The sequence below is a fragment of the Trachurus trachurus genome (assembly GCF_905171665.1).
Source record: "Trachurus trachurus genome assembly, chromosome: 5".
In the NCBI taxonomy this organism is placed as follows: Eukaryota; Metazoa; Chordata; class Actinopteri; order Carangiformes; family Carangidae; genus Trachurus; species Trachurus trachurus.
Window position 1 is genome coordinate 30660135 of NC_139896.1, and position 21645 is coordinate 30681779.

General features: G+C 44.1%; 2 protein-coding genes across 3 annotated transcripts in view; both read left to right on the forward strand.

Annotated features, from left to right (window-relative positions):
• park7 (parkinson protein 7) overlaps positions 1-21645 on the forward strand; it is a 339990-nt gene that overhangs the window by 187065 nt on the left and 131280 nt on the right. The window lies entirely within an intron of this gene.
• On the forward strand, positions 15031-21517 carry errfi1a (ERBB receptor feedback inhibitor 1a). 2 transcript variants are annotated; one of them, XM_083972319.1, is made up of 4 exons: positions 15032-15292; positions 17907-18112; positions 18268-18356; positions 18472-21517. In XM_083972319.1, the coding sequence occupies exons 2-4, from the start codon at positions 17961-17963 to the stop codon at positions 19548-19550; spliced, it is 1320 nt and encodes a 439-aa protein (XP_083828445.1). In that variant the 5' UTR covers positions 15032-15292; positions 17907-17960; the 3' UTR covers positions 19551-21517. The 2 variants fall into 2 exon arrangements, with proteins under 2 accessions (XP_083828444.1, XP_083828445.1); XM_083972318.1 differs by having other exon boundaries at positions 15031-18112.

Genomic DNA, 21645 nt, shown 5'->3' on the forward strand with positions numbered 1-21645 from the left:
GACAGAAATGATTACTTATTTACCTACACTAGTACCTCCACTTGTTACCAGCAGAAAAAAAACCTTACTTATATCAAACTAATTTGTATTCTTATCTTCTATATTTAATGATGCAAGAGAAAGATATCTACTTTTGCTGCATAATGAGTGCTTTGGCTTTTGAGTTTGTTACTATTCTGTTTGTACTTGTATTTATATTGCAGGATCTTACGTTCCAAGTTTTTTTTTTCCGTGTGGTTGGTAATATTTGTGTTTACATTAGATTTTCTCTCTGTAGATTTTCTATTTGAAACTGGTTTACTGCGCAGTATTTTTACACTCCATAAAAACATAACCTGCTTATTTAGTCTCTACTTGTGGTGGATCCCCACAACTGGATGTTTCAGCTGCCAAACTGTGTTGAATTTCTCACACTAAAGTGCTGCACTGACTCTCTTCACTTCCGCTCATGTGCTCAAGTGTCAAGTACACAGAGTCTAAATCAACCAGAAAGACATAAAATATGTCTATCTGCAATTGATCCTGAAGGATCAGTGTCTACCCCTGAGCAAACAGCAGTTTCTCATAGCACTCACCTCCCAGCCAACCAAGGACTGCTGAAAGTATGTGTGGAGACAGCCACATTAATCACACTGCTGTATAACATGTCCTTTTAAAGCTCTTTATTTCAAATACGTGCTGTGTGTCTCTCTCTGTGTGAGTGTGTGTGCACCTCTAACTGTCACCAGTGCAGAACTCTCCTGCAGTGCCTCTCCTTTAACAGAATGCAGTTTGTGGCATGAAAGACAAACAACTCCTGCACACACCACACAAACACACATATACAGACACACACACACACACACACACACGCTTCCACACTACTTGAACCCTGGGGCAGAATGCCAGAGAGCTGGAGGAATTTGACCTTGTGACCTTGGCTTGCCGACTTCCACATGGAGACCGGACACTCGGATGGTGTGCATCGGAAGAGGAGGCCAGAATAGCTCTGGTGTCCGGTAACGGGAGACAGACTGTGTTTGTAAACCGTGGCCATAAGACACACACAGAGTCTGCCGGGCACATGTATATGCACAGACCCACAGGTGATGGAAACACATGCACTTGTGTCCAGAGGTTAGGAGGCGGTCGATGGTGGGCAACATGAAAGGAGTCTCTCAGTCAGAGTTCTGTATGTACATTTTCCTCTGTACAACACTGGGTTAACCTTGCAGCCACACATTTTTTCTGCTTTCATAAATCCTGACTTTCCTGTTTGACGTTTCAAGTTTTTTTTTTTCTTTCTTTTTCTTTAAATACATGCTCGGTACAGAGAGAGGCCAAGCTTGACTCAACCAGTCATACTCCAGTCTGCAAAATCTATATAAAACAAGCCTTATTCCAGTGTATTCCAGTGAGAGAACCAAAAAAAAAAGAGTCTTGCATGTATCCACACACATGATCATGATCCATATATATATAGACACTCCAATTGCAAAATGAAGTTTTTACATATGTTTCTGTGCACATAAAAGACACACACGCGCACACACACTGATCTTGGTGCCAAATGATTGCTCAATATGCTGACCTGTTTTTTTTCTTCCTTCAGTGAGTGTATGCAGTGGGGATTCAAGTCATGCATCAGAGATGGTGAAGATAAAGTGTACCACAACTGCTACAAATGTATGTGACACTTTTTATAAACTACATACCAACTTGTATATTGTCAGTGCACTTTAGTTACAAACAGTTTTGATAGCCTGTTGGTATGAAAAGTAACAGGGCAGATTATAGTTTTAGTTATACTTGCAGTTGTACAACCTGATCTGCCCCGTTTAACTTCTATCTATTTCTTTTTTCAAATTAGAATAGAAGCTTTATATTTGACCCGTTCACTTGGGGGAAGTGAGGATATGCAAGAGAAAGTGTGTTTATATGAACAGAGACATTCAGAATAAATCTTTCTCTTTTTTTTTTTTTACTCCTCGGCACAGACAGGCCAGGGGTAAACCCCACCCTCTGTGCTCAGAGAGAGGACAGAGATACATGTGACAGATCAGGTCCAACCAGTCACAGATGACAAACCTTGAGTGTTGCCCCACGATTATCTGACAAACATTTGAGCCCTGTGGAAGAGTCATTTTTTGCAGCCCATTGATTATTTGATAGCGCAGCTGAAATGTTCATAGTCTAAACCTCCCCACCTCTTGGAAATTCCCTTCTTTATTATGCAAATATGTTTACGAAGCTCAGACGATCCCTTGTGGCACAGTTCGAGAAATGAATATCACTCTCTGTAACTTCATATGTTGTCACCGAGAGCGTGTATGTTCATATATTCAGAACAGTAGCAAGGACACACAACACCTGTTGTTGTGTGGGAGGTGTGACACTGTTGTCTGGTTCATATGATTTTCTGTACTCTACTTACTCATTAAGTATCTGACTTCTGTGAGTCAGTCAGCGTTTCTGGGCCTGTGTGTGGTTTGTGTTTGTGCTCTATCAGTCTTGTTGAGCACACAGGTGCAGATCTCACCTGAGGCAGACGGTCTGGTGCCAAGGGGTTGTAAAGCAATCAGACGGCAGTAATATACCCCCCTCCTCCCTCCTCCTCCTCCTCTGCCTATCAAATAGCTAACAGAGAAGGAAAGGAACAGCTTGTTGATCCAGAAACAAACAGCGCTCAGGCCCAACCCCTCTTCATCTGACCCAGGATGATCTGTTTTGGTCGCTCTCCATCACTGTCACTCCAGAAACAGCCTCCCGGTGCCACATACAGACACTCAGGCCTTCCTCTATGCTTGAAAAGTCTTGCTGAAGACAAAGCTTTGTGAACAGCAGCATAACAACTGTGTATCTGCAGCTGACCGTAAATCTTAATAAAGGAGACTCTGTATGTTTGATTCTACCAAGAGCAAACAAACCCAGCATAGTTTATTTGCCAGAGCAGCTCAGCTCTCTATTATAATGGATGACAATGTGCCATCATTACTCTCAAAGGTTTAGAAGAAGCAAACCAATGTAAACTGTGCCCAGTGCTACCCCCGCTGCATCTATTCAGGTCAACTATTGAGAGATGCCACTATCACTAGGGCAACAAGTAAAACAAACAATGTGTGGGTTTTGTATGTGTATGAAACACTAGACTCGGATCAGCCGGCCACACAAAATGCAGTTAGTGGGAACAGAAGGAGGTCTGCACCCAGTTCAAGCCGTATTCTAAACCACGTCCTGCCTTTATGAGACAGAGTGGGTGGTGGGAGTTAAAAAGCTGTCAGACTTTTTTCTTTCTTTCTTTCTTTTTTGCAAAATCCATGTTTACCACAATGGGAAGTTCTATAAACACATGAGTTCGCCACAACATAATTCCAACAAGCAATCGCGCCTGGATGCCGGCTCGCTGAGGTCTTTCCGTTGAGGGGTTGATTCGACTCTGGGATGAGCTGGCTCCGAGCTGTTTAACTTTTCCCATGCCGTTGGTAACGCTGTGGCACGGAACAGTGACAGGTCATGATAACTTTGGGACGATAAGAGAGTGATCTGATGAAGTTGACAAGTCTTTGAAACTTTTTGCGTATGTGTTTGGTTTCAGAATATATTCTACCTCCACTGTGTTGTACTCTCCCTGCCCTGTTGTGCATCTGTTATTAGTTCCCTGCATCCGGCCAACATGACTAACTGCTCTTTATTCACTGCAGTGGTGACAAACACAACTTGGCCCTGGGCTGTTGAGTAATTGTGTCATACACTGCCTGACCTCTCGAAAAGTTTTAAATCGCGTGTCACACTGGCTTTTATGGACAGAGAAGATTTTTTTTTTAAACAAAAGAAAAAAACTATCATAATCAATCAGCAAACACCCTTAAAAACAAAACTGGTAAGAAGAGATTTATACGCAGCACATGTGCGTCATGCCCAGGTAAGAGTGCACAGCAGCTATTCCACCTGTCGTAATCACACGCTCTTATCTCAGTGTCCATAGGAGGGAGGGTTTTATCAGCTCCACTATACAAGCCGGAGAGAAACACAGTGTACGCTCGCTGATCTGAACCAGTCAGATGAAAACAGGAAAAGAGAGGCCAGGTGCTAAACCAAACAAAAACATCAGGTGTTGCGTTATAATCATATCCGCTCACGTTGAAATCTAAGCTCAGCTGAATGAACAGGAAGAGTAAATATTCTTAACAGTTAAAATTGCACCACAGCTCACGCTCAAATGTCATACTTGTTGAAGGAAAATATTATTATTCCTTTTCAGGAAGAAAGTTTGCCTCGTTTTTTTTTTCACCATTGCATTAAAAGGAATGACCCTGTTATGTAACATGAATTTAACTGAGAAATGAATATAACTGAAAAACAGTTACAGTTTGGACTTTCAATCATTTGTTATGATGAGTTTTAGTGGAGTATCGGGGCGACATTTTGGTGAAAGTTGCAAAACTGTAGCATGTACCATTGGTTCCGGCCCATAACAATCACACAATGTTACAAAGAGTGGGTTATAAACATTGTTACTGTTCAAATAAAGCACATAACATTTCTTACATGTCAATGGAATAACAGAGTCATGTGCTCTTTTTGACATTAAAGCAAGGCCGTAATTACCATATACATTCATATACAACATTCAGGTATGCTCAAAATGCCCCCCCCCCCCCCCCCCCCCAATATATAGCTAGCTGATTAAAAAATAAAAATAAAAAAGTATCCCATGTGTTAGTGAATTTGCCATACTTTCCGGACTATAGAGCGCACCTGAGTATAAGCCGCACCAGCTAAATTTGAAAAGAAAAAACATATATAGGCCGCAGGTTTTCATGTTGTAACATGAGATATTTACAGACAGTAGGGAACTGTGCAAGTCCGCTCGCTTTTCTGTTGTTTTGGTTACGCTCCTCTTGCCCATGTGTATTTGTTGACAACGAAGCTGGCGAAAAATCAATAAATGGAGCGACCGGATAACGTTATATGACATACGATGTTACAGCGTGTGTGTTTTTGTGTAATCTTAACCGTCATAAACAAAAGATTAGGGGTTACGGAGCGCGTTTGTGTGCGGTGTGCAGAGACGAGAGCTGGGACAAAAGAAAAAAGTAGCGGCTTATAGTCCGGAAAGCACGGTACATACTGTAGTATATAGAAAGAGAGAGATTTGGTCCCCCCCAATGTTGACTCCATGGTTACGGCCTTGCATTAAAGAGTCTTGTGGAGCTCACTTATTCACTACTGAAGCATGCTGCACACTCCCACTGTTACAGGAACGACAGCGTGCGTGACTGTGAGTATGTCGTATGTTGTGATAGTTACATAATTGTGCGCCTTCTCTAATCAGCCACTTTTCAGCGTGGCTCCAGTGGTGAAAGCCCGCTGTCAGTGACTGGGACGCTCCTCTCCTCTCCTCTCCTCTCCTCTCCTCTCCTCTCCTCTCCTCTCCTCTCCTCTCCTCTCCTCTCCTCTCCTCTCCTCTCCGCTCCTCTCCTCTCCTCTCCTCTCCTCTCCTCTCCTCTCCTCTCCTCTCCTCTCCTCTCCTCTCCTCTCCTCTCCTCTCCTCTCCTCTCCTCTTGGCTCTGCTGCTCTGGCCTGGGTCAAGGCAGCGACATCCTGGAGAGGAGACCCCGTGTGTAACGTCCCTGTCCCACAGCTGTGTGCCAACCCCGACCGCATGAGTCAAGGCTTTGTGGTGAGTGTGGGTGGCTTCGCTCCTGTGACTACTCCCTGACCCATCTTGCTCAAACTCCCCCACACACTCCCCCGCTCTAACTCCCTCTTTCCATCTGAATCACTTGAGCCAATATAGTGGATGGATGTTTATCCTGAGAAAAATTCCTCTCCACTTCCTGACCATGATTTGACTGAAGGCCCAAATATCACCAATACTACACTGGCTTTTGGAATAACATGACACAGATCTGTTTGCCCAACTACAGCCATGTCACATGAGAAAACTGCATTACGTCACATGGACATGTGCCTACACTAACACAAAAGGCCAGTAGACAGCAGGGAGTGGTGCTTGTAAGTAAGGTGTTGGTGCAGGCCAGCGTTTCCATCACAGTTTAGTCTTTCCCATTACAAAATCCATTCCTACTGTATGTGTCTGCCGTTGCTCCCAGAAACAGGCGACCGGGGACCAGGAGAACACATCTAGTGTCATATCTGCTTCTTCTCACACAGAGTGCCAACAACATGCTGACATACTCCCACGAAGCGCCGCCTGTGCTGAGAGTCCTGCTCTTCATGCTGTGCTGACGTTATTTATCCCACCATTACGCTCACAGCGAGACGCGAGCGCATGTGGACGTACTGTACCTGCATGTGAACATTCGGAAACACAAGCTGAACAGTTTTCACTTTGCAAGACGCTTTATCTACTTCCTATTACCTCAATTTCCCAGGGCAGGGAGAAGCCAGAGCATGCAGAGCTGTTGTTGTCTCTCCCGGCCGGGTGCTTCCTGTCCTGATAGAGGGCCAAGTAGAGATATCCCTGAAAGGAGCTGCTTGAACAGGGCAGGGGAAGAGCTGGGTGTTTTGGACCCCTTTCAATGACTTACAGTCTTATCTGACCTGAGTGTGGTATGCATCCACTAGTTAGTGCTGGGCAGAGTTTGTGAGAATGTGTCAGAGCCGCCCTGGTTCCCCTCTCCATTACAAATATTACACAATTTGCAGAGCTGTGGAAAACTGTGGCTCACTGAGCTTTCGTGTAAAAACACCTTCAGAAATAGCACTGTATCACGTTTTCTCACCACGCCAAACATGGACACTCACTTAAACCAGCGATTGTTTGACTAATTTTTTATTTTTTTTTAAAGAAAAAGAAAGAAAAAAAAAACTTGGATTGAAGGATTTTGTAGGGATTTGTCTGGTGTTTGCAACATTCCAGACAGAGTTTCAAAGCAGCTACTTTCAGCGTTTTAATGAGCATGAACTTAATTAGTAGGTTCTGGTGGGAACATTTTGAGAGCTCACATAAAAAAAAAGATTATAGCTATGCAGGATAAGTCCAAAGCACACACACAGTGCAGCAGCATTGTTTTATAAATATTGTCTATAATATTTCATCACTCTCATGTACCAAATATGTGTTTAGAAGTTGCTTCAAATTTCACATAAACTAACTTTATGCATTGCAGTAATATCTGTTTATTAGCTGTCTTCACCCTCTACTCCCTCCAATGACTTCTACAGCATTTTCAGCTTGATCTCTAACCCGAGTAAACATTTGAAGACAGGCTGCATCGTCTGTCCTGTCTCGTCCTTCTGTCTCATTTATGGCACAACGATGACCTGAAAGGCTCCATCTGTGGGAAAATAAAGTCATATGTGTGTGTATGTGTGTGTGTTTGTGGTGGGGCTAATGTAAACATGGACTCCTCTTCCTCCAGCCTCCTCATCCTGCCCACAGATAAGACTCAACGGAAATGGATATGATTAAATAATGAGCTGAGGAGCAGATGGGACTAGGCTATCATTGGTAGTCATGGACAGCCGAGCTTATCCCTGTCAAGGAAACACGACTGGTAATTGGATGGCTGGAAATTGTCGCCTACAAATGAAGGACACAGATATTAATGTCTCCGACATCACACGCTCATGGAAAATTACCCACGCTTTAATCTGAAGATCTGTGCTCAAGTGTATTCTGAGTTATTCCAGGGTATTATGGCAGCATTTTAATTAGGCAGGGCTAATTATCAGGCTTTAGTTAGTCAGAGGGAGACATGCTTAAGGGCCATTGTGTGATGACTAATGTTTCATCTCCCTGAAAAACGCAGCACATGTAGAGCCGAGGACGTTATTGCAACGACTTCCTCTGAAGTTCTGACAAAAACTTATTGCTGAACTTCCTTTACGAAGCTGGCAAAAACAAACACCTTTTCTTTTTTTTTCTGGTGTAAACCCAGAGAAGCTGTTCATATCTTTATTCTGCTGACACGTTCGGGGCCTGGTTCGGGTCATGAGAGATTACATTGCAAGGCTCTGTCACACAAGCAGGGTGTCACAGTGTGTCTTAACCACTTTGACATGCGCCCCTATTTAAAGCCAGTCCTTCAACAAAGGCAGTGTGAGGTCAGAGGTACACATGTGTGAGTGCGATATCTCTAAGAGAAGTGCAAAGTGACGCTTCTTTCCTGTGCAGCTGATATCTCCGAACGGTTTTCAGTGCGTTCAGGTATAAGGCCCCAAATGATGGAGTAATTATGTCGGGGGCTTTGCAGTAAATACAGTTTTAGGGGAAAATTTGTGGGTGTAGGGTGTTAATTATATATCATTGCTGTCAAGGCATTGTTTGAAGTGGAAAAAAAATATGAAGATGAAAATGTCTCGTCTATTGCCAATGTGTAAACTCAAGCGCTTGCTGGCGTCAGCGTGCGCACACATTTTTGCATGAGTCAATATGAGTTTATGTGCACGTCTGTGTATACAGCAAAGTCTGTTTTTTAACTTGACGAGGAAGTAACAAGCACATTGTGCCCCGTGAGCTCGGCGCACACCTCCCACACGCCTCCAGGCTCCAGAGGCCCTTTCAGTGTTTGGTCTGGGGCGGATCCCTGGCTGATTTACTTCCTGCCAGGGACCACAGCAGAGCGTGGAGGAGAGTGTCTGCAGGGTTTTGCCCGGAAGGTGGAAAGACGGAGAGGATAAACTAAGATTTTTTTTTGTTTAATTTACAAAACCCGACGACCATAAATTCGAACATTGCATCACTTTGTTTGAACAGAAGCCACTCATCTTTGTGACTCCGCCACATGCGTAATCCCCTGAAATTCACCGTCACGACAGAGCTTTACCTATCGGTGTAGTTACTAAATTAGAATTACACTGTTGTCTCCGAGTGATCAGACGCAGAGAACCTCCACGGCTTCACATGTGACATCCTTTAAAAATAGGTTGTGCAGCAGTGACAACCCATTATTTTTTCTCCAGAGCTGAGAATAATCTGCTGGCTCCAGGATAATTACAGCCCTTATTTAAACTTGACTTTGAATGTTCTTTCCACTCAGAGCTAAATTTAAAAAGCAGCGAAGGTGGCTCCGTTGAAACTCCTGTTTTGTTTTCTGTTTGGTCTCGGTGACTTTCCACCATCTTCCAGTTGTTTTAGGAACATGAAGAATAAATATGAAAATATGAAACTATGTAAATACTGAGATGGGAAACACAGTGAAAGAATTGCCCACTTAAAGTTAGTTTGTTGTTAGGCCGTTGTGACTCTTTGAAATCTCCTCAAGGGATGAACTCTGCAAAAGACATTCCCTTATTTGTTTTTTTTTTATAATGGCGAGGAGCAAAATCCCCCTTGGTGTATAAATATATCAAGTTGACTGTAATTTAACATCATGTCCATTTCCACTCACACTTCCAGTGAGTCCCTCTGGTCGCACCTGGATTAGTTGTTTGTTCTCTCATTTATTATTTAAAAATTTGTATATTTGCATTACATTTTTTATTCAAGCACTGTACTGTACACTGTACAGGCATTATGATACTGTCTGCCCTTGTTTTTTAGTTATTGATTGTTACTTTTGTCCATTGCACAGTCTGAGTGTGCCCTTGCACAAGTTAGCGTGCTCGTGCATTAACTTTTGCATTAACTCTTGAGAAAAGAAACAAATGATGTTACGGTGGAGACGGCAGTTTAGTTATTCATCTGGCTTAGTTTTCACCCTCAAGGCCGCGATAGATCTTGTACAACTGCCGCTGAGCTCAGGATGGGACTCGACTCATGCATTTCAACCCACGCATGCTTTTCTCCCCGGAGCGCCACATTGCCCCAAACATATGCATCCGCACAGCCCACCTGCTTGTAAAGGGGATGGAAAATGGGAGCCGGACCCCATCTGCATTCTCCTGCACCCGTGCACACGCTCATTAAGAGGCTTGTGTGAGCGGTGATCCAAAGCCTTTTCTGTTGTGAGGAATTAATGTGGCAGTGGCTGCGGCCCAGCACCAGATCAGGTAGTCTGGCTGACTTCATCAGAGGCCCTAAATCCGTGTGTGAATGGAACAAAAGGCGCTCTGACAAAGCACATACTCTGCCCTGAATGACTCAGTCCATGTCATCAAGCTCTGCCACACGCACGCATTCATTCATATTCACACACACGCACACACACAAATGGGAAAACAGGACTTGTGCGTCTCACTGGCTGTAGCTCATCTGTGGACTTCATCCTTCATTACACATGTGTTTTTCTGTCCTCTTGCCGCACCAAGAGAGCAATGCTTTCTTAACCCTGTGGCTATTGATTTATACCCGAGTGCCCCCTTTGATGGCAAGCCTGCAGATCTCCTTGGTGGACAACATCTGAAATCTTTATCAGGAAAGCCGGGGGCCTCGTGTCCCACAGCGCGCTGTGTTTTACTTATATCCCCCCCAAGAATGAGGCCGAACCAGGAAATCTGGGGAAGAGCAAACTGCACCATCAATCAGTTGTTACCTAAGATTAATAGTTTGCTACATTACGTGGAGCCTTAACGCTCTCCTCTACAGGCTGACATCAGGAACACCGGAAACCTGGGATACTCATCGGCCAAAAGCCAGAAACTCCTGTTTTGGACGTTTGAAATACAATACAGGCATTACATTGCAGGAAACTCATAATGTATTTCTTCATGAGACCCCTTAGAATTCAATAATGCTTCCAGACCAGAAAATGAAAATGTTAAGAGAGAGAGAGATAACTAACTGTCCTGTACACTCTGTGTTAGTTGCGAGGCACAAAACAAGGCATATTAGGAGCCTGCATGTTTCCATCTGTGTCAGTCAATCCTGTGGAGCTCCAGCGGTGCAGCCTGTGAGCAGAGTTGGCTTCGAACCAGCAGCTGGAACGAGCGTGACGTTCTCCATCACACCACAGCTGTCGTTTTCACAGCTTCTCCCCAAACATCAGACACAAATGAGTGTTTGTGTGGGTGTCTGTATACGGGATTATGTGTGACTGTGAATGTAATCTACAGTACGTTCTCATTCTTTATACTACTTCCCAACATTGCAGTATGTTATTAGCCATACTAATAATTACAAACATGACTTTGATTCAGACTCAGTCATAGGATTAGCTCGCCAGTAACTCCCCCAGTCTATGTCTAAAGTCATCCTCGGGTCCTGGAGACTAAACACACCCTGTCATCATCAAGGAGGTGGACTGGCTCGCTCCACCCATTACTAACAGCAGGCTGTGGCTGCACTCGAACCACTCAACATAACAATGCAGAGGAGTGATGCAATGATGACTCGCTATTGCTGCTTTTGATTATATTACGCTCCAAAATAGAAAATACCTGTGTGTGTGTGATGAAATTTACCCTAAAATCCCTCCATTTCCCAGAAGTCTTTGAACTAGCACAGGATGTGATTAATAACTCAAGCAGCCGGGGAACTCTCAGGAGTTTGGTATGGTGAACAAGAAAAAAGTGTTTTAATATGGTCGTATTTACATTGTAGTGAGAGATGACAGCCCGTTGCCTGGGGATTTGTGTTTTGTTTCCACGGCAGTAGCCAAGTGTGTGTGGGTCTGCCAGACGAAACCACGATCCAGCAGTAATATGCTGCGATGTGTCAGCCTGAGCTTTGGCAGAGGTGCTCACAGCTGCATCGGACTGGACGCGCTGCTCATCCACAGTGTAGGCTGTGAGGGCAGGACACAGTCAGTCATGTTGAAATGAAGAGTCTTTCTGTGGGATACTGTTGATTCCCTCTGAGGACTGTTTGACAACGATCTGCATTCCTCCTTCCCACAATATTACGTTATTTGTTCAGCACCTTTCTAGAACTAAGTCACAAACTGTTGTACAGCAAATATATAAAACCATGTCAGCCACATATTAGTAGTGTGTGGATCATGGTCTTCACGTGTACACGTTCATTACTATGTTCAAACATGTTATAGTCACAACAACACACAGTGTCAACTATGACACTGCCCCCCCTCCACACACACCTCCAGTCTCAATGCTTAGTCAAGCTATAGGCTGCTAACCATCCAGATGTGAGTTCTGGGACTTCTTACTATTGGAAATAGTTAAAGGTCTGATCACAGTTTGTACTTGATTGTTTTTTTCTGGAGCTTTCAACCACATTTCATGGCTTAATAAATCCTGAACTTGGTAATTTAGCAATTATGTTTTCTTTACACGCCAAACAAAGACATAGACCAACTGAAGTGAGACAGGTTTGTATCCCCAGGTCATTGTAAGCCTAGATGCTACTGTTGTTGTACAGCATTCCTGCTTTGGATGATTTGCAGACATGGCTGTAATTCATTGTTTTTATTTGACATTTTTGAATTTGACTGTTTTTATTGTAGTCATATAACCTTCTTGGCAGATGTATCAGTGATTTATTTATTTTAATTTTATGATACTATTACCAATATTATTGCCAAGCTGACTGCTTGCTATTTTCAATGTAATTATTTACAATAAAGTTGTTATCATGTATCATTCCAGTCTGTGGAGTTGATATCAGGGCCTTGCTGTAAAAGAGCTTGATGTTCAATCTTTCTGGAATCATCAATAGTTGATGATTTCAGCAGATGCAGTTTGATGCAGACAACAGAGAGAAATATGGTTATGATTTCTGTTATGACCAATAAAAACAGCTCCGGGACACCTGAGCGAACCCCATCCACTGATGGGATATGGCTAAAATGAAAAAGTGGAACTTGTGATAATAATTTATTACATGAGAGTATAACATATTAATGTTGTGCTTGAGAATCTGCTTGTGGTTATTTGCTGGGGTGGAACATTGCAACATAGCTGCTACTCCGAATAACTTCACTGTGAGCGGTTTTCCTTGGAACTCTATTTTATCATAATGTTCGCGTTAAGGTTTGTGGGTTAGTGGGATGTTATTTCCAGGAAGACACATTACTCACATGCGATGTGCCCAAAATCAAGATTTGATTCGATTCACCCTCACTGTAGCCATTGGAATGTAAAAATCTCAAGATCTCTGCTGATTAAAACTAAAATTATCATGACTATAGATAGCTCTCTTTTTAACAGTAGGTGAACCGAGGCTTTCGGCTCATCAGCAGCAGCAGATCTCATCTCGAAAAGGAGGAAGTTGCAGAAAACACAATGTTTGAATAACCTTTTATTTTTATTTACTTCCATAACATGTTAAACTTTATTTAAACCAGCCCTTTATTGAAGAGAAAACACTGTAAACAGAGCAGATTCAAACACCTGCTCACTGGAGTCTTCAACAGGCCAACAGGCTGTACGTCACCTCACTACAACACTAAACCTGCTGCTGCTGCTGCTGTGAACTTTGGACGCAGGCTGAATATACATGTAATATAATTACCTCAGCAGGCAGAGGCAATCAATGCTGTGACCTCCATGGTGAATAAATCATTTACACTGATGATACAGTGGTTTTTCTTTTTTCTTTTTCTTTTTACACCTTGTTTCCAACTAAACTCCACCCTTCCTGTTGCTGAGGGAGTCAGCGCAATCAGCTGAGAGACTGTCGCGTCACTTCATAACTATATCATTGTGCTGCGAGTGTGAGCCACAAAGGGAAATTCCTTTCTGCTCTATGTGCAGCGGAAGGGAAATACGTGCCAGAGGTGTCACTTTTTCAGAGGGAGAATCCTGGACGAGCTGGACAGATCTCAGCGTGAGTCATGAAGCAGAACTAAAGAAAAGACAAAGTCATTTTTCCTGGGAAGGATATCCTCTATGGCAGAAGTTCTTTCATCTGCCATCTCAGGCTCTCATCGGAGCCTCTGGCTGTGGGTGCTTATCTCCCTCCCTGACTTAGTGTTTTTTTTTTTCTTGACTAACTTTATAAGGAACTTCCTGTGAGTGATGACATCAGAGACAGGGGGAAGGGAGGGGGGCTGAAGTGGGAGGAGAGACGATTTGGACATGCAGTCTACTTATCCTGTGTTTTTGATGAGAGGCTCAGTGCAGCAAAGAAGGGAAATGTACAAATAAATATTTGAACTGGGTTTTTTTTATTTTATTATTCCATTCTCCTTTTACAATTGACTTTTATTGTCTTAGATGATTCTTTGCTGCCAAATCTGTCACTCTCTCTCCATCTGTAAATAATCCCTGTAACTGTAACTTGCAAATCTCACTGTGGAAAACACGCACCCCTTCCTCTGCTGGTCACAACTGGTTGAGAGGAATCCCAAAAATGTGCCTGAAATTATAAAGGGGGATTAGCAAGAGCCTGGACCGTGCAGGGGCCAAATATGTAATGATAAGCCTTTTGGGTATGGGGGCCCCTGTGCCCAAGCTGTAAAGGATTTACAAACTCAAGTCACAAGAACACTCTGTTCTCCCTGCACACACACATAGACACACACACCTCTGTGAGTTGTTTGTAGCTATTGTATTGGGGTATTTGGTTAGTGTGCATGTCAGACCTGGGTTTGTTTAGCCTGGTTAGGTTAGGTGACATAGTTAATGCAACACTACCTAAGGTCGAAGTAGGCTAAGTGACTGTATATGGAGGCCGTTTGAGGGATCGTACGTCCCAGGTGAATCCTGTATTTCTACATGTGTATGAAACCTGTGGCCTTTGTGTGTTTCAGTGAACACAGAGTCAGGAATACACAGAGCAGGTCCAGTGAAAAGAAGAGACGTCCAGACTGATCAGATAAGCAAGAAGCTAAACAATCTGGGCTCCATTCATGTGGCTGTGTTTGCAGATAAGCTGTGTTTCTGGCTGTGAATCTCAGCCTGCTGTCTGTAGTTATCTACCCTGGAGCCACCACCACTCCACCCCCCCACCCCAACCACTGCCCCTGTCTTCCCTGCAGATCATGTGTGCTTTACCTTTGACAACAAGAAACACACAGAAAACACAGGGGTTGAATATAAAACCTGCAGGTGGATACTTGTCTGCTGCAAAACATCTTCCTAGAAAATGGTATGCATATCTCCAGCAGCAGTAATCCACATGCACGCACTTGGGTCCCGCTTGCACGTCCAACTGCTGCTGCAGAGAGACACGGCTGGGGAAAAACGAGGACTGCGCCTTTAAGGGCAAGTGCGCGGGGCGGAGCCCATGGTGAGTCTCTCAGTGTGGCGAAGCTTATAAGACATTGCCCACTACAATACTAGACTTATCTCTAAAGTGTCACATTATAGCCGGAGCGTCACCAAGTCGCTGGCGTCCTGTTCCTGATGCAATAGGAATCCGAAGATTACGGACTCAAATCAAACAACCCCCCCCCCCCTCCTTCCCTCCTCCTCCCCCCTCAAGGAAAACCGTGGAGCTGTATTTTCCCCCAAAGAGCAGTCTGGGGGGGTCCGACGGCCGGAGGACAGTTCAGGAGTTATTTAGGTGAGTTCATAAAGTACTAACTTGACTTGTCCTATACAGGCTGCTGTGTATATATAGCTATATGAAGCCGTGTGTCCAGGTCCAGTGTGTTGTTGTGTATGCTGCTGCCAGCACCACAGCACGATGCCGCTGATTGATGCAACTTCACGTCCTACTGAGATTATAATGTTTTAACATTTAAAGTGTAGCTACATTAGAAAAATACTGAAGAAGCTGCGAATGTAAGTGTCAATATTTACTAAGTTGCTTATGTCTTTGTATAGGCCTATATAACGCATTATAATAATAAAGTAAGAAATAGGAAAATACAGTTGTTTTTAAGACTGCAAACCAGCAACCTGGGTTGGATTGTTGTAGTTGCTCAGCAATATTTATGTAGGCTATATATATAGGGTATTTGAATCTTTTCCGCTTAAACAAAGGGGAAAGAACAATACATTCTGTATCATCACTGGCTGGCCGTGCCAGATAGCTGACTTATGTGTTGTGGTGTGAGTCACCTGCCTGCTAGAGGGCTTTTAACCATTATTATCTCAATCCGGTAAAGTGAGGGGGTGTGCGCGCTGTTTGCTTGCCGCACAGGTAGAGCGGGTATGGTTGCTCGGAAACCGCTGCAGGGGTGTCATGAGCGGGGTGTGAACTCCTTCTTTCAAGGTTTGTGCGTGAGTGTGACTACAGTCCTGTATCAAAGGCAAGCTGTCTGCTGATGTTTTACATCATCACTGCTAACCCAAGCACAATTCCACCTTTCCCAGCACCCATGGGCCCTGTGTTATCTTCACACGCAGGTCTGAGTCTGTCCACCCTCATGTACTGACAGAAGAGGCCAGACATGAATTAAAAAAAAAAAAAAATTGGGTCAGACACACACTCTCTGGTCAAATGATCAGAATTAGTGGCTTAAAGAATTCCCTCTAAAGGGGGTTAACGCTCAGCATGACCACACATCATTTGTTTAATCCTGTTGCCTGTAAATGCTCCTATGGTTAACTGCCAGGATGAACTGTCTTTGCACCTGTTGCAAGAGGAAGCACAAGCCTCTGGGGGTTCATTATCGAGGATCATGTTGCTTCCCGTCCTCGCCGAACCGAATCGACGGCCCTGGGCAGGGGGATGGCATGCCTTGTTGGGCATTTTGGCTCAGGCTGATGCCCCGGGCTTCCTGTTGTTTTAGAGCTTTGTTTCTCACCAGCTGTCAGGGCAGCACACAAATATGGCTCACAGGAGACCAGGAGCAAGAGAAAAAAAAAAGGGGGTGGGGGTGGGGGTGGGGGGGTTAGTGGCGTTGTTCTTCTCAGTCATCACTCCCACATTATAAGGAGGACAGCGTGTCTCCGGATGTGCACAAACCTCATTTGTGGTCTTCAGCAGAGATAACCACCAGGGTTATGGATGCACCTGTTTCCCTGCATTCTGAAAAGTAGGATTAATGGAGTTTGAGCTCGCTCCTGGTGCTCCTCATCAAGTCATGAGGAGATTTGCTTCAACAATGCACGGCCGGTGTCACGGTGAACTCAGACATGGCGTATAACAAAGACAACCATAGTTACCTATGCCTGTGTGTACTTAAACATTACATCGCCTGACTTTCTAAACAAATTTCTCCAGAGACTGCACACTGAACAGGTTAATCCACTGTGAGGCCCAAAAAAAAAAAGAAAAAAGAAAAGAAAATCAGATCAGAGTTTGCTCTTCCAGTGTATTGCTGACCCCACACATATCAGTGTGCTGCCCAGTTTCCTCCTCTCTGAATGTTGTACACATTGTTTACTCAGCCCCGACGCATACTTGACATGACACGAACATTCAGGTCATTTGACATGGGGAGTTCTTGCAACATCAGGTATATCTGTGGTAAGAGGAGGAGCCCCTTCCTCTGCTGTTCAGGACAAGTGAGATTGCAGCAGCAGCAGGAGAGCACAGCACAGTCAAGTTTTAAAATAAACTGTAAACCTACTAGGACTAGAGGCACAGTGTGCAGGGACGGACGTTGGAAAATTCACAACCTGCAACGTTGGATTTGAGTATAAACAAAAATAACTTATTTTTTTCCCAGTTGAAATATTGCACAATTATTTAAAATTATTTTTAAAATTAGAGGACAGTGTCTACGTTTACACTTGAGTAATGTCCCATTCACTTCAGGTCTCTATAAAAACAGAGTAGAAGAATAAACAAGAAGGCAATCTGCAGCATTGCAACCTTTTACGGCAAGGGACACTGTTTTTTTAGTCATTGTGAAAGAGTTTTTATGCTTACTTTATGAAATACTCTGACCAGAACATTGTAAGTGACAGAGTGTTCTGTCTCCAGGGCGTGTTGGGACATAAGTGTCTTAAAGTCCTGTCAAACTGAGCTTCTGTCATTCCTCTGTTATAGGAGATTGTTGTCTCGTCTTCTTGTCACAGAAAACAGACAAGGCCGTAACTAAATATTTGGCCTGATGTGCGGCACAGGGGGGAGATTTTTGTAACTTTCTTCATATTCTAATATCAGTGTTTTCTTTCTTCTTGGCTTCATGAGACGATGTCAGTTCTTGAGTACTTTTCAGCGTGCTCCTCGTCTGCTTTTGCTCCCGACCTCCTTTCACCGTCCTTCTTGGCTTTTGTTTCAGGTACACCAGAGGCAGGAGCGGCCGGCCGGGCGATCTGAGTGTTTCCTGGCTTTGATGCGACCCGAGTGTGCCTGGAGCATGTCCACAGTGGGCCTGACTGCCCAGGAGATCTCTTTTCCCGTAGAAAACCCCTTCCTGCGGGGCAGCTACTGTCACAGCATGGCTGGATCCAAACCCTCCTGGGGATATCGCCATGAGCTGGACAAGTGAGTGTTGAGGTGCCAGGACCTGCTGGCCTTGAAGAGATGTTCAAAATCTGCATGACACGCTGACGTTTTATGGTTCAGGTTCATGGTTCAGACTTTTGAAATGTAGTTTGAAGCTATGTTAATCTAATATGAAATATTTTCTCCTTTAACAGCCCATACTTCAGTATGGACACCGCACACACGAATTACAGCTCTCGAGCCCAACTAAAGGGGCCACCTCCACCATCTCTAAGTTATGAGAGTAAGTCCTCCTTTACTGGAGCCATTGAAGTTGTAGAAGCAAAATGCAATTCATGTTTCCCAATCTCAGTTATTTAATACCGTTACTAATCATGTGGATTTTTCCTCTCTAACAGGACACAAACACAGTCCCAGCACACAGAAGTTACCTCCAAAGAAATCCCGGCCCTCCCATCTGTCCCTGTCCTGCAGTGCTGAACGCTCCACCCCAAGTCCTGCTGATGATGACCAGGTGGTCCCCTCATTCCAGAGGCTCTCGGTGTACGAGTGCAGCAGTCCACCACAGACACCGGGCCGATGCTCCAAGCCTTTACCCCCCATCCCTTTACAAACTGACATCTCCCACGAGCAAGCTATTGACAGTGAGGTAGAGTTTTTCACGAGTTCGGACGACAGCTGCTGTCTGGTGTCTGATCCGTGTCCGAAATTGTATAATTTCCGATACGGAGTCCTCGGTCGGAGGAGCTTCAGGGACTGTGGGCAGATTAACTATGCTTACTATGATGGTTCATTAGCACCACAAAGCCAGAGGAAGCCACAGCAGCAACAGCAGCAGCAGAATCATCATCATCATCATCATCATCAGAAACATCCTCCACAGGAAGTGCGGGAACAGCATGAGCAACAGCGACACGAACCTCCCGAGCCGGTGGTCTGTCAGAGGCAGCTGGACAAGTCTCAGAGAAGGCTACGGCGCTCTCACTCCGGTCCCGCCGGATCTTTTAACAAACCCTCGCTGCTGCGCCTCACTTACCACAAACGCCACACCAACACTACGGATAAGCCTGAAGTGCCGCCCCCTATCCCTCCACGAACAATCAAGACAGGAGACTATCGCCGCTGGTCAGCAGAGGTCTCGTCCGGGGCGTACAGTGATGAGGACAAACCACCCAAGGTGCCCCCGAGGGACCCATTGTCTCAAGGCAGCTCTCGCACACCCAGCCCCAAGAGCCTCCCCACATACATCAATGGAGTGATGCCCCCCACCCAAAGCTTTGCACCAGATCCAAACTACGTTAGCTGCCGAGGTTTACAGAGACAGAACAGTGAGGGCTCACCCTGCATCCTACCTGTAATGGAGAATGGAGAGAAAGCCAGCAACACACATTACTATCTCATGCCTCCCACTGCAGATGTATCAGACTCAGACTGGGACTGCCACACCAGGCGGAAAACTCACGTGGATCTACTTTGAAAGGTTTTAGTGGAAGTAGCAGAGGACTCTACTGTACATGAGCAGAAACCACTCGACAAAACGGTGAAACTGGACACTTACAACCCTCAAACTGCTGCTTTTACTGTTTTTTTTTTTTAAAACCCCTTATGTATTCTGATCACACAGGGTATGTGCGCACTGTATTCAGTTACTGGTAAATGTTGAAATAGCTATCACAGCCGAGGTACGAGAAAAGACTATCTAGGTAGGCTATCTCAGACTATAGAGTGTGGGCAAAAATTCAACATTGTAGAGCTTATTTTTGATATGATTTTTATTTCATGACATTCAATATTGTGCTGTTTTTGCTGATGACGTGGTACAGTCAGAAGGTACAAGCCGGGCTTGAACCTCATGTGCTCAGTATTCTGTGTCCGGGGGAGGGGAGGGGGGCCGGGGGGGGGGGGGGGGGGGGTTGAAGCTGTTTTGTGAGATGCACCGGGGCTTTTTAATGCGGCTTTTGTGTCTCACAGGGGACAGAAGGTCAGTAGCGTAACGATTTATCGCTTAATATATGAAGTCTAAACCCAAGGCCGATTAACTTTTAACAAAATGAAGGATGCTAGCACACAAATATCCATTCTGTTTGCTATTAGATATCAACACTGATACGGTTTCTCTGCCCTGATGAAGTTTCAGTCTTACTCAGGCAGGCCGCTTGTATTGGTGTAAATTTATGTTTCCCACATGGCATGTCTAGTCATGGTACATATTGTACTAAGAGGTGGGTTACATTACTGGTAGCTATGCATGTTTCCAGTCTAGTGCAGCTTATATTGTGTAGTTGTCTGTTGATGAGTGTGTTTGTGTGTATGTACGTGTGTGGACGTGTTGGTGCATACGTGCATGTGAACAGCAATCGGGGAAAAAAGTGTTGTGTTGATACTTTCTAGTACTGGTAGGAAGTTGTCAACCATACATGTTACCGTGCTCTGCTCGTGGGCTCAGCACACATTTGATCCGCTTTCTCTCAGTGTCCAGGTCTGTTGTGTTGCACAGAAAATAGCCTGTTGAATGTTAAGTGAATGTATGCTATTCTTACTGATATTCCGTCAAACAGTTGGAGGAGCTTATTTTGGTCAAGCTGTGAGTCTTTGCTTGAAACGCGTTTGCATCAAGCACTACCTCCCTTTCATGTTAAATCCTGTATTTCATATATACTTCCCATTTAAATTATATCCAAAGGCAAAATCTGACATTATAACCCACTAAACATGAGGTAACCGGCTCCATATGTGACCTGAGACAAAGCTTTAATTCCCTTCAGTTAAGCGTAACACAAAGTCAGTATCCCTAAATAGAGATTTCAGATCAGGCAGATCTGAGATCGCAGAGATGTGAGGCTAACCTGTTAATACAGACTCATTACAAAGACAGTGCAGGGTTTACCTACCTGACACAGACTTTCCTGTTCTGCTCATGCATTCCTGCCTTACATGATTGCAGTGGGTGTGGTCTGAGAGACTTTGGCTGCTGGCAGCCTAGAAAATATATGAATTTTATTGTTGTAGATTATTCAAGAAGCGTCAGGATGATATAGTAAATGTAGCATATGTATTGAAGTAACCCTTTGTATCAAACACGGTGTTCAGTTTGGGAAGCAGATAACTGCTAAGGTCAAACGGTCATTGAAGTATACTTTTTCTCTCCCTCCTGCTCACACATCCTTGCCAACACAATGTTGCTTTTGACTTAAATGTTTGAAAAATGTTTACATCATACACTGATACTATTTAATCTTAAGGTATTCATATGTCTTATTAGAAATAATAAAACTGAATGAAGACTAGTTTATCGAGACATAACTTCTCTGCTGTGGTGAAGACATGCACTGGGAGAGTACAGTATGCTGTGTACAGTATTTAACAGTTCCATTTGTTGTTATGAATAGTTTATAAGCATATAGTCTTTAAAAAAGAAAGCAAAATAAAATGACTTATTTATGAGCCTGCTTCGTACTGTTTCTTCAATTTGACAGGAGTGAACTCTCAACTCAGCTGTCTGGCCTGTTTTATTACCCACACACCCTCATGCTGTGTCTTATTGTGACTGGCCTCTATCCAGAGAAAGAAGA